General features: G+C 38.0%; 1 protein-coding gene across 1 annotated transcript; it reads left to right on the top strand.

The window, feature by feature from the left end:
* Positions 1 to 638: 638 nt before the first annotated feature.
* On the top strand, positions 639 to 21,579 carry mcm2 (minichromosome maintenance complex component 2). Its single transcript, XM_022204997.2, has 20 exons — positions 639 to 763; positions 2,912 to 3,105; positions 3,174 to 3,346; positions 4,954 to 5,084; positions 5,164 to 5,302; positions 5,381 to 5,478; positions 6,881 to 7,002; positions 7,371 to 7,578; positions 8,200 to 8,334; positions 10,658 to 10,849; positions 11,953 to 12,046; positions 12,137 to 12,215; positions 13,802 to 13,973; positions 14,055 to 14,181; positions 15,646 to 15,758; positions 16,655 to 16,819; positions 17,914 to 17,988; positions 18,099 to 18,281; positions 19,874 to 20,029; positions 21,122 to 21,579. The coding sequence occupies exons 1-20, from the start codon at positions 758 to 760 to the stop codon at positions 21,230 to 21,232; spliced, it is 2,673 nt and encodes an 890-aa protein (XP_022060689.1). The 5' UTR covers positions 639 to 757; the 3' UTR covers positions 21,233 to 21,579.
* Positions 21,580 to 21,978: the final 399 nt, after the last annotated feature.

Below are 21,978 nucleotides of genomic sequence, written 5' to 3'. Positions count from 1 at the left end.
ATTATTATATATATTATTTCTATACTGATTATTGTTGTAAAATAATAATGACAGTAATCATTACAATAATGGTAATACAATAATAATTTGCGTTAATATTATTATTATTATCATTGCTATTATTGTTATTTAATGATCTGTAAATGTTACAACAATTACTTTGATTCTTCTTTTTAATATCTTGCTTGCTTCTGACTCATCTTATAACTCTTGTCTTTATATATATTTTTTTGTTCTGTTTTATTTTTTTCAGATTCAATCAGCAGGTTTCCACTTTCTTTTAATTTTAATTCTGATTTTTCATCATATTATTGTTGTTATTAAATAATAAGAAGGAGTGCATCTTGCTCATGTTTCCTTCCAGTTCAGCGGGTCAGTGAAGGAGGCAGTGACGCGGCACCAAATTTTCCCGGGAAAAGCCTCTTACATCACAGACTCCGCCTCCAATCAGAGCTCAGACTGAGGGTTCGCTCGTTTTACTTCGCGGCTTGATCCGCCTCAAATCATCCAGTTACACCTCCAAACCGGCAGAACGAGTCTGTTAAACGAACCGAACGCCCCCCGCCGAGAGACCCCGCCACAAGCTAACAAACCCTCCAATCAGAGAGCTGGACCTCAGCCGCCTGTTTGAATATTCATGATTTTTCGCGGGCTTTGGCAGTCACGTGGTCGTTTCGCGCGAAAAGCGACTCAGTCCGGACAGGAAGAAGAAGAAGGAGTTTAATCAGCAGCAGCAGAGAGAGACACAACAGCAGCGATGGCGGTGAGTTAGATCGAGAAAAACCGAACAAAACCGAATTAAAATGATCTGATTAATGACAGTAAAGTTTATTAAAGCAGATTTTTATTCTGTAGCTGCAGTTTTTAGACGTAAAATGAATTTTAACTTCCATCAAAATGACAACAAAGACTCGGAGGCTCAACTAGACTTAGCGGATTTATTTGGCATTTAACGTTAGAATTATGACTACACCTTATTTTTTATTCCTTAAAATCTGTTTTTCTATCGTTATAAGGATGAATTTCTCATTTATTTGCTGTGTTTGTCAGCCTGCTGTGAAGCTAGCTGCCATGTGGTCGATCAGCTTCTTATTGTCTCTGATAAAGTGAAAATGTCAGTTTAGATGTGTGTTTAAGCAGCTTTAAAACAGAAAAATAAACAACCAAACAACAGAATAAACAGATAAAACTGAGCAGCTGCTGTGTTTAGTGCAGTTTCCTGTCATTTCTATTCATTTTATCTTTAAATCTATTATCCTGCAGCTTCATCATGACTTTAAATGTGCTTTAAAGTGAATTTTATGGATAAATCTTGTAGTTTTTGCTGCTCTGCTTTTGTCTCTATGGCTGGAGTTACTTTGAAGGTTCACATTTTACATCAGAGCTGCAGATTATGTTCATAGTCTGATGATTATTTAAGATGAAAAATCTGTTTTTGTGTCAGCATAACAAAGATATTCAGTTTATTGTGATAAAAGAGGAAAAAACGGCAAATATTCATTTTTAAGTGTCTGAATTCAGAGAATTTAACCTTTTTATTTAAGGAAAAAACTGAAATTTTCACCACATTTTGTCTTTAAAATAGAGCTGCAGAAATTGGCTTCAAAAATGTGATTAATTTCCAAATATTTTCTCTTAATTTTATGTCCAAATCCTGTATTTTCTATATAAAATTAAATAAACGGCCATCATTTTCCTATTTTTTATATTTGATTAACTGATTTTGGGTGTTTAAATGATTAAATTCTCTGATTCCAGCTTCTTAAATGTGAATATTTTCTGTGTATTTCTATAAAATCAACAACACAATTCTCTCATAAATACATAAATATGTTTTTATGTTTGATTCTGATTTGCTGCACAGTTAGTTTTACAGGTTTTGAGATTAATTGAGGTAAACTGAAGAACTAGAACCAAACTTTGAGGCTGAAACAATCTGACAAACAGACCTTTTAGTCATTTTGCACCGTGTTTGGGTTATTTTGCGTGTCTATTTTGTGTCTTATTTGGACATTTTGTGTTTCGTTTTAGTCATTTTGAGTACATCTTTGGTCATTGTGCCATTCTTTGTGGATATTTTGCACCTTATTTGGAAATGCTGAGTGGCTCTTTTGTCATTTTGCATGTAGTTTGTGTCATTTTGCGTGTGTTTTGAGATATTTTGTGTCTTATTTGGACATTGTGAGTGCTTTTTTAGTGATATTGCCTCTTGTTTAGGTCATTTTGAGTGTCTTTTTGGGCATTTTTTGTATTGTTTAGGTCATTTTTTGTATTGTTTTGGTAATTTTGTGATTGTTTTTAGGTAGTTTGTGGTTTATTTGGACATTCTGAGACCCTTTTTTGTCGTTTACATCAGGTTTGGGTCATTTTGAGTTTATTTTTGGACATTTTGTCGTGTTTGTCATTTTCAGTGCATCGTTGATCATTTTGCATCTCTTTGGACATTTTGTACCTTTATTTGGTAATTGAGTGCCTTTTTAGTCAGTTTGCATCTTGTTTGTGTCATTTTTGCATTTCTTTTAGGGCATTTTGTGCCTTTATTTAGACATTCAGAACACCTTTTTACTCATTTTGCCTTTCTTTTTAGATATTTTGTGCCTAATTTAGACATTCAGAGTACTTTTTTAGTCGGTTTGCATTTTGTTTGATCATTGTATGTTTCTTCATAGACATTTTCTGTCTGTTTTAGTGGTTTTGAGTGTATTTTTGGTCATTTAGCGATGCATTTTGTACCTTATTTGGACATTCAGAGTGCCTTTTTAGTCATTTTGCACCTCGTTCGGGTCATTTTGTGTTTCTTTTTAGATGTTTCGTGCTTGTTTTAGTCGTTTTGAGGGAATCTCTGGCAGGCTGTATGTTGTGTGCAGGTTTGGATATAAAACTAAAATGCTGATAATTCTGTTTTCGTCAGGATTCCTCCGAGTCGTTCCACATGGCCACCAGCCCCAGCCGGCCCTCCCGCCGAGGAGACCTGACCTCCAGCCCGGGTCGAGACCTGCCGCCCTTCGAGGACGAATCCGAGGGTCTGCTGGGCGAAGGACCGCTGCCCGGAGAGGAGGAGGAGGACGGAGACGGGGAGGAGCTGATCGGAGACGGGATGGAGAGGTGAGGACGGATCCAAACACCGAGCGAAAGTTTTAGAGCTCCGTGTAAACATTCCTCCCTTTGTTCAGGGATTACCGAGCGATCCCGGCTCTGGATCAGTACGAGGCCGAAGGTCTGGACCTGGACGATGAAGATCTGTCGGAGCTGTCGCCTGGAGCTCGAGCTGCAGCCGAGGAGGCGATGAGGAGGAGAGACCGGGAGCAGGGAGTCAGCGGGAGGCTGAGGAGAGGACTGCTCTACGGTGAGAAGAAAATCAATTCATACTTCTGTTTTTCTTTCAGGGTTTATGTCAGGTTTTTATCTGCAGTCGGAAACGAGAGTTGTTCCTCCTCATTTCCATCTAATATGCTTTTATTTTGTTAAATTCAGCTGCTGCAGGTCATCTGTGTTTTCTTCTGGTTAAAGATTCAATTTAAAACAAACAAGGACACAAAATAGTGCAAAAGGATTTTTCATTGGCAAGAAAATTTGACTCTTGAAGTCCATCATTTAAAGGATTTTTTTGACATTTTGTGCCTTTTTGCTGAGACATTTCAAATTCCTTTTTAGTCATTTAGCACCTTGTTTTGGGTCATTTTGTGTTTCTTTGTGAACATTTTATGTCTTGTTTTAGTCATTTTGACTGTATCTGATCAGCTTGCGTTGCTTTTTGTGCCTTTTTATTTAGACATTTGTAGTTCCTCTTCAGTCAGTTTGCATCTAGTTTGGGTCATAATGTGTTTCTTTGTGAACTTTTTGTGTCTTGTTCTTGTTATTTTCCCGTTCTTTTTGGATGTTTTGTGCCTCGTTTGGACAGTCTGAGTGTTTTTTAAGTCACTTTGCACCTTGTTTGGATCATTTTGTGTTTCTCAGGGTTCTCACCAGGATTTTTTTTTGCAGCCTAACAGCAGCTTACGCATGCACTATAGCCTTCATTAAATCTCGCGAGCGGCCGGCCCAGATGTCAGCCAATGAGCGTCACACAGATGCTCCAAATGCTCGTGATTTAGGTCACTATTCACCATACATGGCATCACGGAAACAACCAAGACATGCTAATTGTAACCCCGAGATCGGAAGCGACTCTTAATTTTAGACGGGAACGGGTCAATCGACAGGAAAGTACGGCCGAGGTGGGGAGACATAAATTAACCTAGATAGGCACCCAGTCGATAAAAACAAACGCACATGGCGTTATCTGTCAAAATGACTCTTTCACAGCGCCAACTGCCCCAATAAAGAAGTTTTCTCACATAAATATGGAAATATCACGCAAGCAAATGTGCTCAAAACACAATACCACAACTTGAAAGGCAGCGTAGCGGCTCTAATCACAGCGTAATCTTTTAAACTGGCGAGAACCCTGTTTCTGTCTGTACATGTTTACTATTTATGTAAACACAGTCTGCAGTTCAGCCGAATAGTCCCAGATTTTAATTTTTTTTTTTACATCAGTGTCATTCGCAGCTGCGTCAATTGCAGCTTTTTAGTTTTAACAGTTCTAATTTTTTTTATTTTTTACAGAATCTGATCAGACTTAAAGGTCTATCTTTGTTTATTTTTGACAAACTTTTAAACAAATACTTAGAAAAAATAACTTTAATGAAATATTGCGGTTTAAGCTTGGATTTGTGACTGAATGTTACGTCACAGATGAGTAGTTCCAGCCCCAAAGTTGAAAATCTGACAGTCATTTCAGTTTTTATGGTTTCTAGCTCTAATAAATGGTGTCATTTTTGCATCTTGATGATACATTGTCATTAATCCGCTGCTAATCTGTCAAATTGGTAACAAACATTAAATTCAGGGAGATAAAACAACTAAAGGAGACTGGTTGATTACATCTTTTGTTGTTTTGCTGCCTTCCAGACAGCGAAGACGAAGACGACGGGCGTCCGGCTGCTCGGCGAAGGCGATTGGCTGAGCGAGCGGCGGAGGGCGTCGCCGATGGAGACGAGGAGGAAATGATCGAGAGCATCGAGAACCTGGAGGACATGAAGGTTTGTGATGAAGCTAAGGTGGTTCTGCTGCTCTGGAGCTCCGTGTTGGAGCGCTCCTCTAACGTTGATCCGTCTGCAGGGCCACACCGTCAGGGAGTGGGTGTCCATGGCGGCTCCTCGCCTCGAGATCTACAACCGCTTCAAGAACTTCCTGCGGACCCACGTGGACGAAAACGGACACAACGTGTTCAAGGAGAAGATCAGCGACATGTGCAAAGGTAGAGCTGCTTTTCTGACCCGTTTCAGCACATAGATGAGCTTTCTGCTGGTGTTTAGCTGATTCAACGTGTTTCCAGAGAACAAGGAGAGTCTGGTGGTGAACTATGAAGACCTGGCAGCCAGAGAACACGTTCTGGCTTATTTCCTCCCAGAAGCTCCCACTGAGATGCTGAAGGTGAGTCTGCTTTAGTTTCTGAGTCCGTCCTGCTTGATTTTACTCTTATTTTTACCAACGAAGGTCTGAAATTTTAAGATTATGTGTCGATTTGTCAGAAATTATATAACTAATGTGGATTTTAACCCTCTGAACCCCAAAACCTGCCGGCAGCTTGGAGAGACGTGTTCTGTTTATTAAAGAATAAAATGCCAAAGTTACATAATTTGTCTGAGTCAGAAGCTGTGAAAACAGAAAAATTAGTCAAACTGATACTTTTTTGAACAGTTTTTGAGCTGTATGTTTGTCACCTGCTGTCTAACTGAAAATGTTCTTCAAATCTAAACAAATAATTGACATTTAATTCAAATCTCCTTAATTCTCGCTTAAAAAATTGCAAAAAAAAAACAGTTTACTCAAACTAGAAAACTGAAACTAAAATTTAGCGTTGTTTGCTGTAACTTTGAAGCTGTGTTTAACAAAGCTCCAAACAACAGTGATGCCACAAATTCAGAGAATTTAACTGTGCTTAAAAATGAATCAAAAACAAACAACTCACACCAACCAGATTCTGTAAAAAACTAACGGTTCTGTGTTCCTTCATGCAAATGTGAAGACATTTTTAATTTGGCTGTGACCAGAAATTCAGAAACGATTCAGCTGAGCTGCAGGCAGTGTTCACACAGAGCAGATAAAAAGTGTAAATAGTAAAATATCTACAGTATTTGTGACACCTATGGGCACTTAAAAAGCTGTAAAAGCTGGTCTCAAATTTTTTCAGTTTTGAAGCTGTGGTTGTTTCCATCGAGGTGCAGGACTGTACACTGGAAAAAACTTATTTCAAGGAACTTCTGCCTTGAAAGAAGTAAAAAAAAATATCTGCCTATAGAACAAGTGAAAATGATTTCTTGAAATAAGAATATTTAGAATATTGAGATTTTAAAATTAGCTGGGAAAACTTATTTTAAGCTGCATTTTACCAGGATTGTCAAGCTTAGGTGTCCTTAAATAAGCCAGACATGCTTTAAAAATGTCAATTTTTCATTCAAAAATAGATTTATGCTTTCATGTATCCTCCTAATTAGAGATGTATTAAACTTATTTTGAGTTTTTTTGTAAAATTCAACTCAAGACAAGATAATTTCAAGATTGTTTGACTTAACAAGACATTTAAGATGCATCGTCTTAAAATGAGTCCCTCTATCTGCTGAAATGTCGCTTGTTGAGTGAATTTATCTTAAATCCAGTGGAATGAGAGTGTTAACTTCATGTTATTTCTTCATTTTTTTGTTTTTAACAGTTCTAATTCTTTTTATTTGACCAGCTCTACCTTTTTTAGAGGTTTATTGTTAAAGAGTGAGAACAAAGAAGCCGTGAAACAAACCTGAATGAGCTCTACCCAGTGTTTCTGTTTCTTCTTCAGGTTTTTGATGAAGCGGCTAAAGAAGTTGTCCTGGCCATGTACCCCAAATACGACCGCATCGCCCACGAGATCCACGTCCGCATCTGCAGCCTGCCGCTGGTGGAGGAGATCAGATCGCTGAGGTAACCTGAAGACTGGCAGTCTGACTGTTTTAGTTGTTTTACTTTTCCTCCTAAAATTATGCAATTTTCTTTCTTTTAAAAATTTGTATTCTTTTTTTTAAATTCTACTGCTTCTTCTTCATCATCGTTCTTCAACTTGTTCTTCTTTGTCGTCCTTCGTCGTCCTCTTCTTCTGCTTCTCCTCCTCCCTCTTCTTTTTCTTCTCCTCCTCCTCTACCTCCTCCTCCTCCTCCTGTTTCTTCTTCTTCTACTAATCCTTCTCCTCCTCCCTCTTCTTTTTCTCCTCCTCCTCCTCCTCCTCCTCCTCCTCCTCCTCCTCCTCCTCCTCCTCCTCCTCCTCCTCCTCCTTCCTGCTTGGTGCTCTGCAGACAGCTCCACCTGAACCAGCTGATCCGGACCAGTGGCGTGGTGAGCAGCTGTACTGGAGTTCTTCCTCAGCTGGGGATGGTCAAGTACAACTGTAACAAGTGCAGCTTCGTCCTCGGTCCGTTCTTCCAGTCCCAGAACCAGGAGGTGAAGCCGGGCTCCTGTCCAGAGTGTCAGTCCCAGGGGCCCTTCGAGATCAACATGGAGGAGGTAAATGCTGCTTCTCCTTCTTTTTCTCCTCCTTTTCCTCCTTTCCCTCCTCCAACAATATGGAGAGGGTAAAATCTTCTTTTCCTTGTCCTTCATTTCCTCCTTTCTCTTCATCATTGTCCTTTGTTACTCTTCTTATTCTTTTTCTTCTTCTCCTTTTCCATCTCCTTCTTCTCCTCCTGTTCCTCCTCCTTCAACAACATGGAGGAGGTAAGAACTTCTTTCATTTCCTTCTTCTGTTCTTCTGCTCCTTCAACAACATGGAGAAGATAAAATCTTCTTTTCCTTGTCCTTCATTTCCTCCTTTCTCTTTGTCCTTTTTCTTTGTTGTCCTTCTCCTCCTTTTCCATCTCTTTCTTTTCCATCTTCTCCTTCTGCTCCTCCTCCTCCTCCTTCAGCATGGAGGAGGTAAACGCTTCATGTCCTTTCAGTCTTTTGTCGTTGCTGCCACTGATCTGGTTCTTTCTTGGTGCAGATTTAAGTTCAAACGTTTGATTTTCGCCCTTTAGTGTTGAACCTACGACACAAAGAGTAAAAACGTTCCTGAAGTCACTGCACTGTATGGATGTTTACTTTCTGTATTAGAGTGAGTTTAACCGTTTTTCTTTCCTGCTCCTGCAGACGGTTTATCAGAACTACCAGAGAATCACCATCCAGGAGAGTCCAGGGAAAGTGGCTGCCGGTCGCCTGCCCAGATCCAAAGACGCCATCCTGCTGGCCGACCTGGTGGACAGCTGCAAGCCCGGAGACGAGATCGTGAGTCCCTTTAAAAACCAGCTAGACATGCTTCACTTCCAGTTTTAGGTTTTAAAATGTGTGCATTTATAAAGGCGCTCAGAGCAACGTCACCACGAGGCCCAGAGCTTCTGCAAAAAGAATGAAAAGCTGAAGAAATAACAGAGAAGACATCTAGAAACACCAAAATAACATTTCTGTGTCCAAAGGGCTTTACAGACAGAAAAGAAGAGAAAAGAGCATTAAACTAGAGAAAGTCGGTCTGAACAGAAGAAAACCAGAATTAAACATGGTGCAAGGTTTTCAAAATAAATCAGCATAATAAAAGAACCAAAAATGCCTCATCCACGTGGTGAGAAAAATGAATGAGAGAAAACAGATTACAACAAAAAAAGGTAGTATTAATGGGAAATAAATAAATAAAGGCGAAAAGAGAAAAAGGAGCAAATAAAATATAAATATGATTTTAAAAAGAACAGATTAGATCAGTGACATCACATAAAAACAAGCTGATCAAAATGATTTAATGAAACTGGAGCTATGAAATGTAAATATAAGACTGTTCACACTGCAGGGCTTAATGCTCAATTGCGATTTTTTTTGTGAAATACGATTTTTTTTCTCTTCCGAGTTCGTTCACATTTCCAATTAAATGCGACTTGTATGTAGGGCTGGACCCGAATAGCCGTTCGCTAAGGCGATATCCGGATATTAGTTTTTTTTTTTTACTTCGCCTTCGGCCCACATCGGCTCATCCCGTCCTGTGATCACATAAACATATACACATATGTCTGTGTGATCACCCCCTCCTCCCCCAGACGAAAATATTTGGGAAGATATCCCTTCGCCTTCGGCCCACTTCGGCTCGTCCATTCGTGTTTATCACCACCTGAATGGCCGGGTTCCTGCCGACTCTGACGTCACGCTTCACTTCATTGCATAAACACAAAACAAGATGCTGAAGACCTCCGCTGTTTGGGAATCCCTCAGTTTAACTGAAGACAAAATGAAGGCAAAATTTGGACCCGGGAGACCAGACGAATGGATCCAAATATTCGGGCCGTCTCCGCCACAAGCCCCGCCCCCCAGTCGGACGTTACGGGGTGGAACGAATATTCAGATATTCGTCTTTAAAAGGGCCCGAATATTCGGAAGCCAGAAGCCACTATTTGGACCAGCCCTACTTGTATGTGATCTCCTGTGTGAACCTCAAACAACCCAAAAGTGTCCCGCATGTGCAGAAGAGAACACAACAACGACCCGCAGATAGCGTGTTCAGTGTTTACGGAAGTAAACATGGACGCTAACAGTAGAGCATGTCTGGCCATTTTAAAGTTGTTGTCCAATGGGAGCCAGCATATTTCTAACTTAATCGTTTTAAGGAGAAGGTCAAGAAGGAAGAGAGCCAGGATTTTGGCCCTGGCGTTTTGTGCGGCAGTGGCAGCAACGTCTGTCCAGAGAACTGTGTGGGTGCGGAGTCGCAGCCAGGAGCGGTGGATCGTGATGTGAGAGGCTTCACAGATGTGGACTTCATTTAGAATTTTCAAATAACAAGGGCGACCTTTACATACATATGTGAGCGCCTCTTTTTAACACTCACAGCAAGACACACAGCCCAAAGACGTGTTTTGCCTGAAAGCAGAATAGTGACATTTGTCATGTACCAATGATGTATAGGTCGGATAAATGTGACCTGGCCGTTCAGACTGAAGTCGCATGGCGAAAGATCCGACACGTATCGGAATTAGGACCACATATCCAAATGGCCTGGGTCACATTTGAAAAAATGGGATCTGTGTCGTTTAGACTGTCATGAAAAGATCAGATACAGGTCACATAGGGGCAAAAAAATTGGATTTGGGTCACTTTATCCTGCAGTGTGAATGTAGCCTCAGACCATTCATGCTGTAAATGTTGCACTTCACTCTTTCTGAACTGCATCTTGTCGTCTTCCTGCTCTGTTCACTGATTATAAAGTTGAATCTGTTTGTAATTCTCTAACAGTCGACGCTGTAAATGAGAGATTCTTACAGTTTAAGATCCTTTTAAATGAAAATGTAGCCACATTTCCTGGAAGATAAATGTAAATATTCACATTTTGTTAAAGGAAATGAATGAAGCAATTTGGAAAATTAAAAAAAAAGACGGAAAGCATCGGCGAATCTGGAATAAAACATTGTAAAAATTGTTAGTAAACGGTAAAAAAGAGCTGTTTCCAGAAGGTTTAAATGTGAATGTGTCCAAGTATTGTCAGTTTTTCTGCCTGTAATTAATAAGTTTTTTTCTTCCCAGATGTTTAGTTTTTCTCTCCTAACCCCGGCTGTTATTCTGTCCTTCCTCCCAGGATCTGACTGGAATCTACCACAACAACTACGACGGCTCCCTGAACATGGCCAACGGCTTCCCCGTCTTCGCCACCGTCATCCTGGCCAATCACATCACACGACGGGACGAAGGCGTCGCCGTGGCCGAGCTGACGGACGAAGACGTGAAGGCCATCGTGGCGCTGTCGAAGGACGAACGCATCGGAGAACGGGTGAGGAGCCGAAAACAAAAAAAAGAAACTTTAGAGGCATTATTTCACCTCCAGTCATTAAATAGGAGAGAAATTTAAATTACAAGTGCAAAAAATACACAAATATTCTGACTGAATCTCATTTTGTGAGTCCAAAAGTCCTGAATTCCACAGAACAATATTACAATAACGAATCGGTCAGAAAATATTCATTTGTTTTGTCTAAATGAGTGTTGAGTAAAAACAGTATTTTATTGTGCACAGCTCTGGTTTAGATTAGAAACAGAATGAAAGCTCTAAATTGTGCAATTTTTGAAAATTTGTTGTAAAAAAAAATCAAGGAGTCGGTGAGTAAAATGATCGTTTTAATGAAATCAAAATCATGAAGTTAAAATACAATAAAAACTTTTAACATGTATTAAAATACAAAAAATACTACATTAAAGAAAAGTAAAAGAAAATAAATTCAAAATAAATAAATAAAAACTAAAACTAGATTCCAGAAAATAAAATTGGGTTTTAAAAAAATGGTAAAAATAGGATGAACATTTCCAGCTGTTTTTGAACATTTGTTTTCAATAAAATTGAAATGGCCAGTGTGTGGAAGTATCTTCTGTAATTAAATTGAAATACTTTAAAACGATTAAATTACCTAAAATTAGGAATAAAAAAACAGACGAAATTAAAAAAAAAACTAAATTTCAAATAGAACTATATTCTATAAATTAAAATTGGGTCCAAAAATAGTTAAAGTGTGAAAAACAATGAATGTTTTAGTCTTTCTGGTTATTAATGATAATTCTTCAGTAATTTTGGTGTTTTAATGTTGATTGAAGGTTCAGTGTGGTTTTTTGTATTTATTTATTGTTTTTATTTTATTTGCCTCTTTATTGTGTTCTTCTGATTATTTGTCATAAAACTTCTTCAGGATATTTGGACAAAACTGTAGGAAGTTGACCTTTAAGCTGCTTTCTTTGGGTCTGTGTGATTTATGGGCCGTGCACTAAGAATCACATTGTTAGACCTGTGGCTCTGATTTGCTGTGATTTCTCCAAACCTCCAGCAGAGGGAGCTGTTTGACTCTGTGACGTGCAGAAGCTGATTTTCTGTCTGTTTTTCTTCAGATCTTTGCCAGCATGGCTCCGTCCATCTACGGCCACGAGGACATAAAGAGAGCTCTGGCTCTGTCGCTGTTTGGAGGAGAACCCAAAAATCCCGGTAGGAACTCTGAGCTGTGCTCCTGAAGGAGTAAACTTTGGTTTCCTCTTCGTTGTGAGGGTTCAAACTCCTTCGTTCTTCCTCCTCCAGGTGGGAAGCATAAAGTCCGTGGAGACATCAACGTGCTGCTGTGTGGAGACCCGGGAACGGCAAAGTCCCAGTTCCTCAAGTACGTTTCCTCTCACAGCACTTTATGCTTCGGCTTCCTGACACATTTTTCGTCACTCTGGGTTCATTATAAAGTCCCGCATTTCTGTGGAAACAGATGGAGAAAGAATTTAGAAATGTCTAATGTTTAGTTTGATGCGGTTCAAATGGCAGAAAGTAGAATTTCTTTGATTATTTGGTTGCAAACATCAAAATGTACAACAAGTACAACATTTTTCCAGATGTTCACAGATGTTCTAAGTCTCCTGGCTCCACACACTGCACATATTTAACTGTTTATATTTTTAGTCAGCTTTCATACTCATACTCTCTGCTTTCTGTGAACTCTGCCTGCAGTTCAGCTGAAAACTCTGAATTTTCATAAAGTGACTCTTGGTCTCAGCTGAATCATTCACGGCTCATCAGCTGCATCGATAGGTGGAGAATTTTTTTTATTTTTTTACAGAATCTGGGTGGTGTAAACAGTTAGTTTTATATATATCTTTTAAGCTTATATTTGGTCATTTTCCCGACAGAGCTGCACGTCTCTCGTTATTAATTTGACTGTCTGACAGTTTAAGATAAATGTTTGGTAAAATAAAAATATTTAAGTAAATAAAAATGAAGTGAAATTAAATTGAGAAAAAAAATTAAAACAAAAACTATTAAAATAAAATAAATTGCGTTATTTGTAATTTAGAAAATAAGCTAAAACAAATTTAATTACAATAACTTTACATTTTAGTTTCTTAAATTACATTCCAACTCATTTAAATTGCTTCCAAAAACTATTTAAAATGATAAAGTTAATAATAATTCTTCTTCGATGGTTTAGATGTTTTAATGTAGACTGAAGGTTTGGTGTTTACTTTAGTATTTATTTATTATTTATATTCTATGTACCAGAACTGTGGGAAAATAATGTTAAGGCTAAAAAAGAAGCAACTGCTGAAATGAATTTCTGATAAATATGAAACATTGGGACCATTAAGCCGTTAAAAACTTGAGGTTTTTCTTAAATAGATTGTGCCTTCAGCATATTTGAAATATCAGTTTTATGAAGAACTGTTTTTTTTAAAACAAATTAACGACCTGCTGAGAATTTAAAGCCCTGAGTCCTGACCTGAAATGTTGACGCTGAAAATGAATTATGTGGCAGATGTTTTTCCTCATTTAAACCATTTTTAGACCCAATTTTAGTTTTTTAATTTTTTTAAGAAACTAGAATTTTTTTGTCATTTTAGTAAAATTAGTTTCAGCTTATTTTTATTTTTTTATTAGAAATAATACAAAGTAATTAATTACATTATTATTCTTGTTTCATTTAATTTGTTTTTTCATTTAATTTAGTGAATTTCTTTATTTTATTTTTTGATGTGTTTTAATTGTTTAAATTATTTTAATTTAATTATTTTAATTTAATTTTTATTTTGCACACTGGCCATTTGACTTTTCTTTATGACTAATCCTCCAAAATAACTGGAAGTTTTCACCTTTGGAGGGTTTTTGACTCTTTTTGGACTCGGTTTAATCCGTCTGTTTGATCTAAGAGGTCTCAGGAATCGTCCATGATGTGTAGAAATGCAGATAACGGTGCTTCCTGTGCAGGTACGTGGAGAAGGTGGCGAGTCGCGCCGTCTTCACCACCGGTCAGGGAGCCTCGGCCGTCGGTCTGACCGCCTACGTCCAGAGACACCCGGTGAGCAGAGAGTGGACGCTGGAGGCCGGAGCTCTGGTCCTGGCCGACCGCGGCGTCTGTCTGATCGACGAGTTCGACAAGGTGAGGCCGGACGTTAACGGCGCTGTAGCTTCAGAGCTTTAATTGGAAGGAAGAGTCTGACGGCGCGTTTTTGTCCCTCAGATGAACGACGCCGACAGGACGAGCATCCACGAGGCCATGGAGCAGCAGAGCATCTCCATCTCCAAAGCCGGCATCGTCACCTCGCTGCAGGCCCGCTGCACCGTCATCGCAGCCTCCAACCCCATCGGTACGCTTCAGAGCACAAGTTAGGGCTGCAAACGACAGAAAAACACCGGATTTATTTCAAAAAAGAACAACACCAGACTCCAAAAACCACCAGCTGCAAAAACAAACGTTAAAATCAGAAATTTATGAAGCAAAAATCTGTTTAACTGTCCAGATAAACATGTAAAGATGAGGCTGAAATGAAAGGAAAAATAGTACGTAAATGATAACATAATAATATGAATGAAATAAATTATATTTAAAAAAATGTTTAAAATAGACGCCAGATAAAACCAAGGCTCTAAATGAGTTTTAAGACGTGATTTAAAAGAAGAAAATATAGATTTAAAATCTAAATACAAACAGTTATGTACTGTAAAGAAGAAAAAAATTAACAAATTAAGTAAATAATATAATATAATAATATATAAATTAGATGATAAAATCACATAAAATACCAAACTAAAAAAATCTGCGCAAGAAATTAGAAAAAAGAAAAATAATATTAAATCCGCTTAAAAAACAAATATTAAAATCATAAATTAATGAGGCAAAATAAATAAATAAAATCACTAAAAATGAATAATTGACCAGATACACATTATAAGACAAGAGGAAAAAAATAAAATAGTAAATAAATAAATAAAATAAATGGGGGTAAAAGACAATAAAATGAGCAAATTAAATAAATTATATTAAAAAAACTAATTAAATTAGTTGATAAGAATAGATGTCAGTAAAACAAGTCTGTCAAAATGGGTTTTAAGAAGTGACTGGAAAACAGATTAGATTTAAACTCTGATTAGAAGTCCAGTTATAAATGTAAATGATCCGCTCTAATGCTGCTGTGTGTCTGGAACTGCACAAGAAATAAAACATCAAAATACTGTTCAAATAGTGAATGTTAAAATCCTAAATTCATGCAGGAAAAACCTCTAAAACTGTCCAGACAGATGTTTAATAAATATATTTAACTGACCAGAAATACTACAAATGAAAACGTCATAAATACAAAGGAACAGAGTAAAACGGGGCGAGTTAAAAGATTACACACAAGAAAAACTGCTTCAGTTTTTTTTTTTTTTTTAAAAATGCAGGATTTGGCAGTTTCAGGTTCAGGGAGTTTTTTTCTTCTGGTAAAATAGTTTGGTGATGGTTGCTCCAGTTTTTACTGCTACAGAAGGTACATAAAGCTGCATGAAAACCAACAGGAAGTGACTTTTAATCAGAATTGTTGGAGTTAATTTACAACCTGATTGTCAAAGAGAAGTCTGGACGCTGCAGTAGCAGCAGACTGATCATGCAGCAGTTTGTTCTGATTTTCCTTCTATAAGAGGAGTGAAGTTATTTTTGGACAGTTTGGCTGTTATTTTAGCGCCTTTAGTTCAGTTTCTAAAGGTCCTATTTTAACTAAAAATGCCTGCAGATGTTCTTAAAACAATAAAAAACGAGATGGTGCCTCATTTTGCTGCTTTGTTTCCTTCAGGCGGTCGCTACGATCCCTCGCTGACCTTCGCTGAGAACGTGGATCTGACTGAACCCATCGTGTCGCGTTTTGACGTGTTGTGTGTCGTCAGAGACACGGTCGACCCCGTCCAGGTAAACGCACAAAAACACCATCACACAGCAGATTCTGCAGCTTTTCCTGCTGTGATGATTTCTCCCGTCAGAAGCATGGAACGTTCACTGATGAGTCATTTTTACACAATTATTTCAATTAATGACGATTTAACGGTCATTTTCTGATCCTTTTATACCTCAGGTACTTTTTCCATCTTTTTGGGCCATTTTTTTTTCTTGTTTTTAGGTCATTTTTGCTACTTTTTGTGACATTTTATTAGATTAGCGGTATTGGCGCCTTTTATGTTTCCTTTTTGCTCTGATTGCCTCCAAGATACTCGACTTTTGCAGTAAAAAAAACGATGCAGCTGTAATATTAGGAAGAAAAGGACTTGAAATCAACTGTTAGTGACAGTTTAGTGGTGTTTTTTGACATTATTGGACAAAAGAAGTGGAAACACTGCACCTCCTCCTGGCTCCGTTTTCAAGCTACAGTGAAGTCAGATTTATTTCTAAAAGACGTTTAAGTCGCAGCAGTGAAACCAAAGATGCTGTAAAGTCATGAAACATCGACTCATTAGACACAAACACTCTGACTGATCTGAATGTAAAGACGGTAAAATAAAGTAAACAGGATGCAGCAGGTTCAGTTTTTGTCTGGAGCTCAAACATTCAAGGACTTTGGTTCTTTTTGATTCAGAGCTTTACGTTTTAAAGAGATAAACCAGTTTTCTAAAGTGATTATATGTTTGAAGTCCTTTCAGATGAACCTCAGAGCTTCTAATGTCGTTTAAACTGCTGCTAGGCTGCAGGAAGAAAACGGGAAGTTTTAACATGATCTCAGTTAAATAAGCTTCCTGCCGTTATTTTAAGTTAACGTGCTGTTTCACTGCTGTAAGATGTTAAAATCAGAAGTCTGACTGGTTGTTTTCCAGGATGAGATGCTGGCTCGCTTCGTGGTCGGTTCCCACATCAAGCATCATCCCGGCAGCAAGGAGGCGGGCGTGGCGCTGGAGGAGGTGGTTCTGCCCAACTCGTCCGACGTCCCACCGATTCCTCAGGAGCTGCTCAGGAAGTACATCATCTACGCCAAGGAGCGGGTGAGAAAACACGCTTTATACGATGACATGAGGCTGTAAAAATGTACAAAATCAGAGATGATTTCTGCTTTAAGTGATCAAAAACAAAAACAGGACTTTGTGCTTTATGAAGGTGTTTTTTCTTTAAGTGCTGTCTGACTTCCAGATGTCATTTTAGCCTTTTTTTTGGTATTAAAGCGAAATATTTGCAGATCAATTCATAATTCTTTACATCTATTCCAACTTGACTTTCTCCAATTTGCCTGAAAATTTTCTGACATAAAATTCAAATATTTCTAAAAATATCTGAAATTTTAGCTTGATGGTTAATACTTTCCAAGATTTTAAAAACTAAACAAAACTAAACTGCCGTCGACCCGTTTTTCCTCATTGTTTTATCACGCTGAAATGGCTGGAATAAAAACAGAAATAAAAACAGAAATAGACGTAGGTCTGTAAAAATGGGTTTTAAAGAGTGATTTCAATTAGATTTGATCTGTAGCTGCACCAGAAATAAAAAAAAGAATAAATTAGCTAAAAAAACTAATAAATAAAATAAGTAACGAAGTAAAGGGAAAAGGAGAATAAATTAACCAATTAAATATGTAAAAATAAATAAATTAGACAATAAAATCACATAAAAGCAAGCCTATAAAAACAGAATAATATTGCATCAGTTCAAATAAAACATTTTAAAATCATGAATTTCTGAAGCAAAAATCAGTGAAACTGTCCAGATAAACACGTAGAGACCATGCTAAAATAAAAACTAAATGAAGGATAAAATAATAAGATGAATAAAGTAAATAAATTATAGATTTAAAAATAGACGTCACCAAAATGTTTTCTAACTCGGAGCTAAACATCATAAACGACGTTCTGATACAGATTTTTCTCTCTTATTTAACTCTAGATGTAGGAACCGATGCATTTACGGGTTTTTTTAAATGAATGATACGAGTTTTAGTTTTTTCTTATAATTCTGTGCCATAAATGGTAGAATGGGCTGAATGGAGCTGGAAACTAGAAGCTTGTGAGGAGAAAACATCCGTCGTTCTTTTAAAACTTCTCGTTTGGTTGCTGTAAAATGACGTTTTCTGTTTTTGTTTGTGCAGGTCCATCCCAAACTGAACCAGATGGATCAGGACAAAGTGGCTCGAATCTACAGCGACCTGCGCAAAGAGTCGATGGTGAGAAAAGTTTCAAAGCCAAACAGTTCCACAAACACGTCAGCAGGAGGAAAAGTCAGCGTAGCAGCGTGTGAGGCTGAGATTCATGGTGTGGGTTGGTGTGTTTCCAGGCCACCGGCAGCATCCCCATCACGGTGCGTCACATCGAGTCCATGATCCGGATGGCCGAGGCTCACGCCAAGATCCACCTGAGGGACTACGTCCTGGAGGACGACGTCAACATGGCCATCAGAGTGATGCTGGAGAGCTTCATCGACACGCAGAAGTTCAGCGTCATGAGGAGCATGAGGAAGGTCTGTGGTCTCCATGGAGACGCTTTTACATCCGGCTCTGGAGGTCTTCTGTGTTTTTCAGGTTCCTTGTTAACCCTTTAAGCTTCAGTGTACCGCCGGCGGTACACCTACTAATTTGCATAGGAATTTCAAGAATGTCTGACGGGTGCAAACGCGATTATACAAACACTATACACCGATGGAAAGCTTAGATTCTCATGAATCCGCCGGTATAAACCACTTTCAGATGCGATTACCACAGCGGGTGAGAAAAACACATTTGTCCGACAAAAACAAATATTCATCCATCCGTTCTCTATACACGGCTTCAACGCACACAGCGCGACTCACATTTCCGGGTTTATTATTACACACAAAAAAAAGATTCCACAAAAAACAGCCATAATCCAACCTTTTACATCCAGACGACACAAGCCAGTAAACTATTTTGTCCAAAACATGTCCTGAAGTCGGTATAAAATCCCCAAATCGGTCGTTTTCAAGGAAATGCACCTCCCGATGCGCGTCCAATATTCCCCGTATTTTTCGTAATTTTTTTATTTAAAAATAGAATATTAGCGATTTTTTGTACTGAAAACGGCTGGAATTGACTGAAGCTTAAAGGGTTAATAAACGTCAATAAATCTGCTGAGAAACCAAAGAAAAGGAGCAAACATCACATCTTCTGACTCCTGCCTTTAGATCTGTGGAAACGCTGAACAGCAGGACCTGCTAGCAACTATTTCAGCTCAATGTAATGATGCCACTTCACCAAAAATGTAAATCTGAAAGGACTGTGAAGATGTGCAGGCTTAGTATTGTTTCTGAATTAAATCTCTAAAGCCCCACACCAGCTGCTGTTTTACAGGCAGGATGTGTTCACAGAAACTGTAAAATCAAAGAATTGTCTGTTTTTGAATTTTCCGACGGTCCTTGAACTCCTCATATGAGCCGTTATGTTGGGAAAGTTCATAAATTTAACTTTGAAATCCAATTTTTCCTCACAATAATCACTTTATTCTACATATCTCATTTAAAAATTCCCCAACAAACTGGCCTTTGCTCCAACCAAATTCTGTTAAAGATAAAAAATTCTGCACTTTTTTGATGCAGCCATGAAGCCATCAGTGACCAACAGTCAAGTTAGAAAAATTCACTGACTGTCCAGCTGAACTGCATGCAGTGTTTACAGAAAAATGTACATGTACAGCCCAGTGTCAGTAATCTGTGGACACTTGTTAGATATGCTGATTCAGGTTTAAAGAAAGAACAAACAAGAAATTAAACTTGTTTTTTGCTTTTTTTTGTTTTAAAGATTTATGGCATTCTGCAAACAAAACAACTTTTATTCTCTTTTTCTGGCCTTGATTAAATGAACCCACAGGGAGGTAAAAATGTGAGAAAAACAAATAAATGTGATCAGAAGTTTGAAAGAAGGTCACTAAAATCTGCGTTTTATAGCTGGTTGGTTAAAACGTGACATGATTCTGCAAAAAGCCTGAAAACAAACAAATCAGCCAAAATGAACGTGTTTGGTTTCCACTGATGGATGAAACCCAGCTCTGCTTTCTGTGTGGTTCTTTAACTTCCTGTCTGTGTGTGTTTCCGTCCAGACGTTCGCCCGCTACCTGGCCTTCCGCCGAGACAACAACGAGCTGCTGCTGTTCATCCTCAAACAGCTGGTGGCCGAGCAGGTGGCCTACCAGAGGAACCGCTACGGAGTCCAGAACGACACCATCGAGATCCCCGAGAAGGATCTGAATGACAAGGTACGGACCGACCAGCAGCACAGACAGTGGAACAGCATGTGGCTGAGGCTAAATGCTACGAGCTAACTGACTGTGGGCCGTCTGCAAATTTTAGATTTAAAAAAAAAGTATTTTTTGTTTTTCTCAATTTCTTCTCTTAAAAATGTGAATTTGGGAATTTTATATTTTAAGATATTTTTAAAAATTCTTTTTATTCAATTTTTTTCTGTTCTTACAGTTTCTTTCCTTTAAAATTATTAATTTTATCTTGTTTTCAGATTTTTAAAAAAAAATTCTGTTCTCAGAATTTCTTGCTCTCATAATGGTAATTTTGGCAATTCTATATTTCAATTTTATTTTTATTGTTTCTGTCCTTTTCGTACAGTTTCTTGCTTTAAGCAGATTGCAATTTTAATTTGTTTTTGTGGGGGTTTTTTTAAACTTTTTTTTTCTGTTCTCACTTTCTTCTCCGAAAATGATCTTTTTGACAGTTTTAGGATGTTTTAATATTTTAAATTTTTTTTTCCCAGTTCTGTTTCTTGCTTTAACAACATGCAATTTCATTTTGTTTTCATTTTTTAAAATTATTTTTTCTCGGTTTCTTGCTCTGAAAAATGGCAATTTTATGATTTTAATATGTTTACATTTTTTTCTTTTTTTTTACAGAGTATTGTTCTCAAAAAATAATTTTGTCAATTTTTTTATTTATATTTCTTTAAGTGTCTTGCTTTAATAACGAGCAATTTTATTTTGTTTTCATTTATTATTATTTTGTTCTCATCAATTTCTTGCTGTGAAAATTGTAATTTTAACAATTTTCGTTTTTATCCTTTTTACATCTTTTTCCACCATGTTGCTGGTTTGTGGAGGTCCAGAAGTTTGTTCTAAAATATTAGCCTCATATTAGTGAACATCCAATAAAACCCACAAATTCCCTATTTTAACCTTTTTCTTTAAATTCTGAGTTTTTTAAACTCTGTGGTTTTGTCGATGTCCTTCTTGTGGTTTAAATTCTCCTGCAGGCTGAATCACTGCTCTGAAGTTCAGTTTGAGGGTTTCATCTGGTGTGAAATGAGGAAAATGTTAAATGTTCTCCTCCTCTTCCTCCTGCAGGCGAGGCAGATCAACATCCACAACCTGTCTGCGTTTTACGACAGCGAACTTTTCCGCTCCAACAAGTTCAGCCACGACGGCAAGAAGAAGCTGATCCTGCAGCAGTTCTGAGAGGTGCTGCTTCCGGAGGAGGTTTCATCACCGTGGACGTTCTGGAAGCGTTTGGAGAAAACCGCCTCTGAACGTCGCAGCAGATTGAACGACGTTTGAGGTTTTATTTCTCAAAAAAGAGAAAACAGACGCAGCTGTGGAGGTTCTTCTGCTTCGTGTTTCTGCCCGTCGTTGGGTTGGAGGCGTTCGGGAGCGGCTCGTTGTAAATAGATGTACATGATTTAATGTTCACTCACTGAGGGTTTCCTGCTCACATGTAGATGAAATAAAAAGTGCTGAAGAGGTTAAAATGTTGTCTTCATGTCGGATTGTTGCTCACTTTTGATAATAAACTTGTATTTGTTAAACGTCTCGTCGTTGGACTCGTTTTTCTCCACAAGTAATGAACTTCATGCTTTCCTGCTGATTAAACCGCAAAATGATCATAACAGCACCCTCATCTGGTAAAGCTTTAAACACGTCTCAGGTTTCTGGTTTGACTCCCGTTTCCTGCAGTGAAACCAAAATGACACCGTCAGCCACATTAAACACAGCAGACCTGAATTCAGAGGCTTGAATTAATTTCTTTCCGTTACGCTCCTCAAGTTAAGGGTAAAAGGTCATTTTAATGTCCATGTGCCTGTGATTTCCTGAGAGAAGAAAGAATATCTGCTTTATATAGATGACCAGTCAAAGATTTTAGAGCACCCCAATCTATTTTTTTTCATTTTTTGTAATTTGGAAATTATGCATTTTAATGTCTCGTA

Source organism: Acanthochromis polyacanthus, chromosome 5 (genome assembly GCF_021347895.1).
Source record: "Acanthochromis polyacanthus isolate Apoly-LR-REF ecotype Palm Island chromosome 5, KAUST_Apoly_ChrSc, whole genome shotgun sequence".
NCBI classification, from domain to species: domain Eukaryota; kingdom Metazoa; phylum Chordata; class Actinopteri; family Pomacentridae; genus Acanthochromis; species Acanthochromis polyacanthus.
Note: the sequence above shows the minus strand (reverse complement) of the source record. Positions and strands in the feature narration are given on the sequence as shown.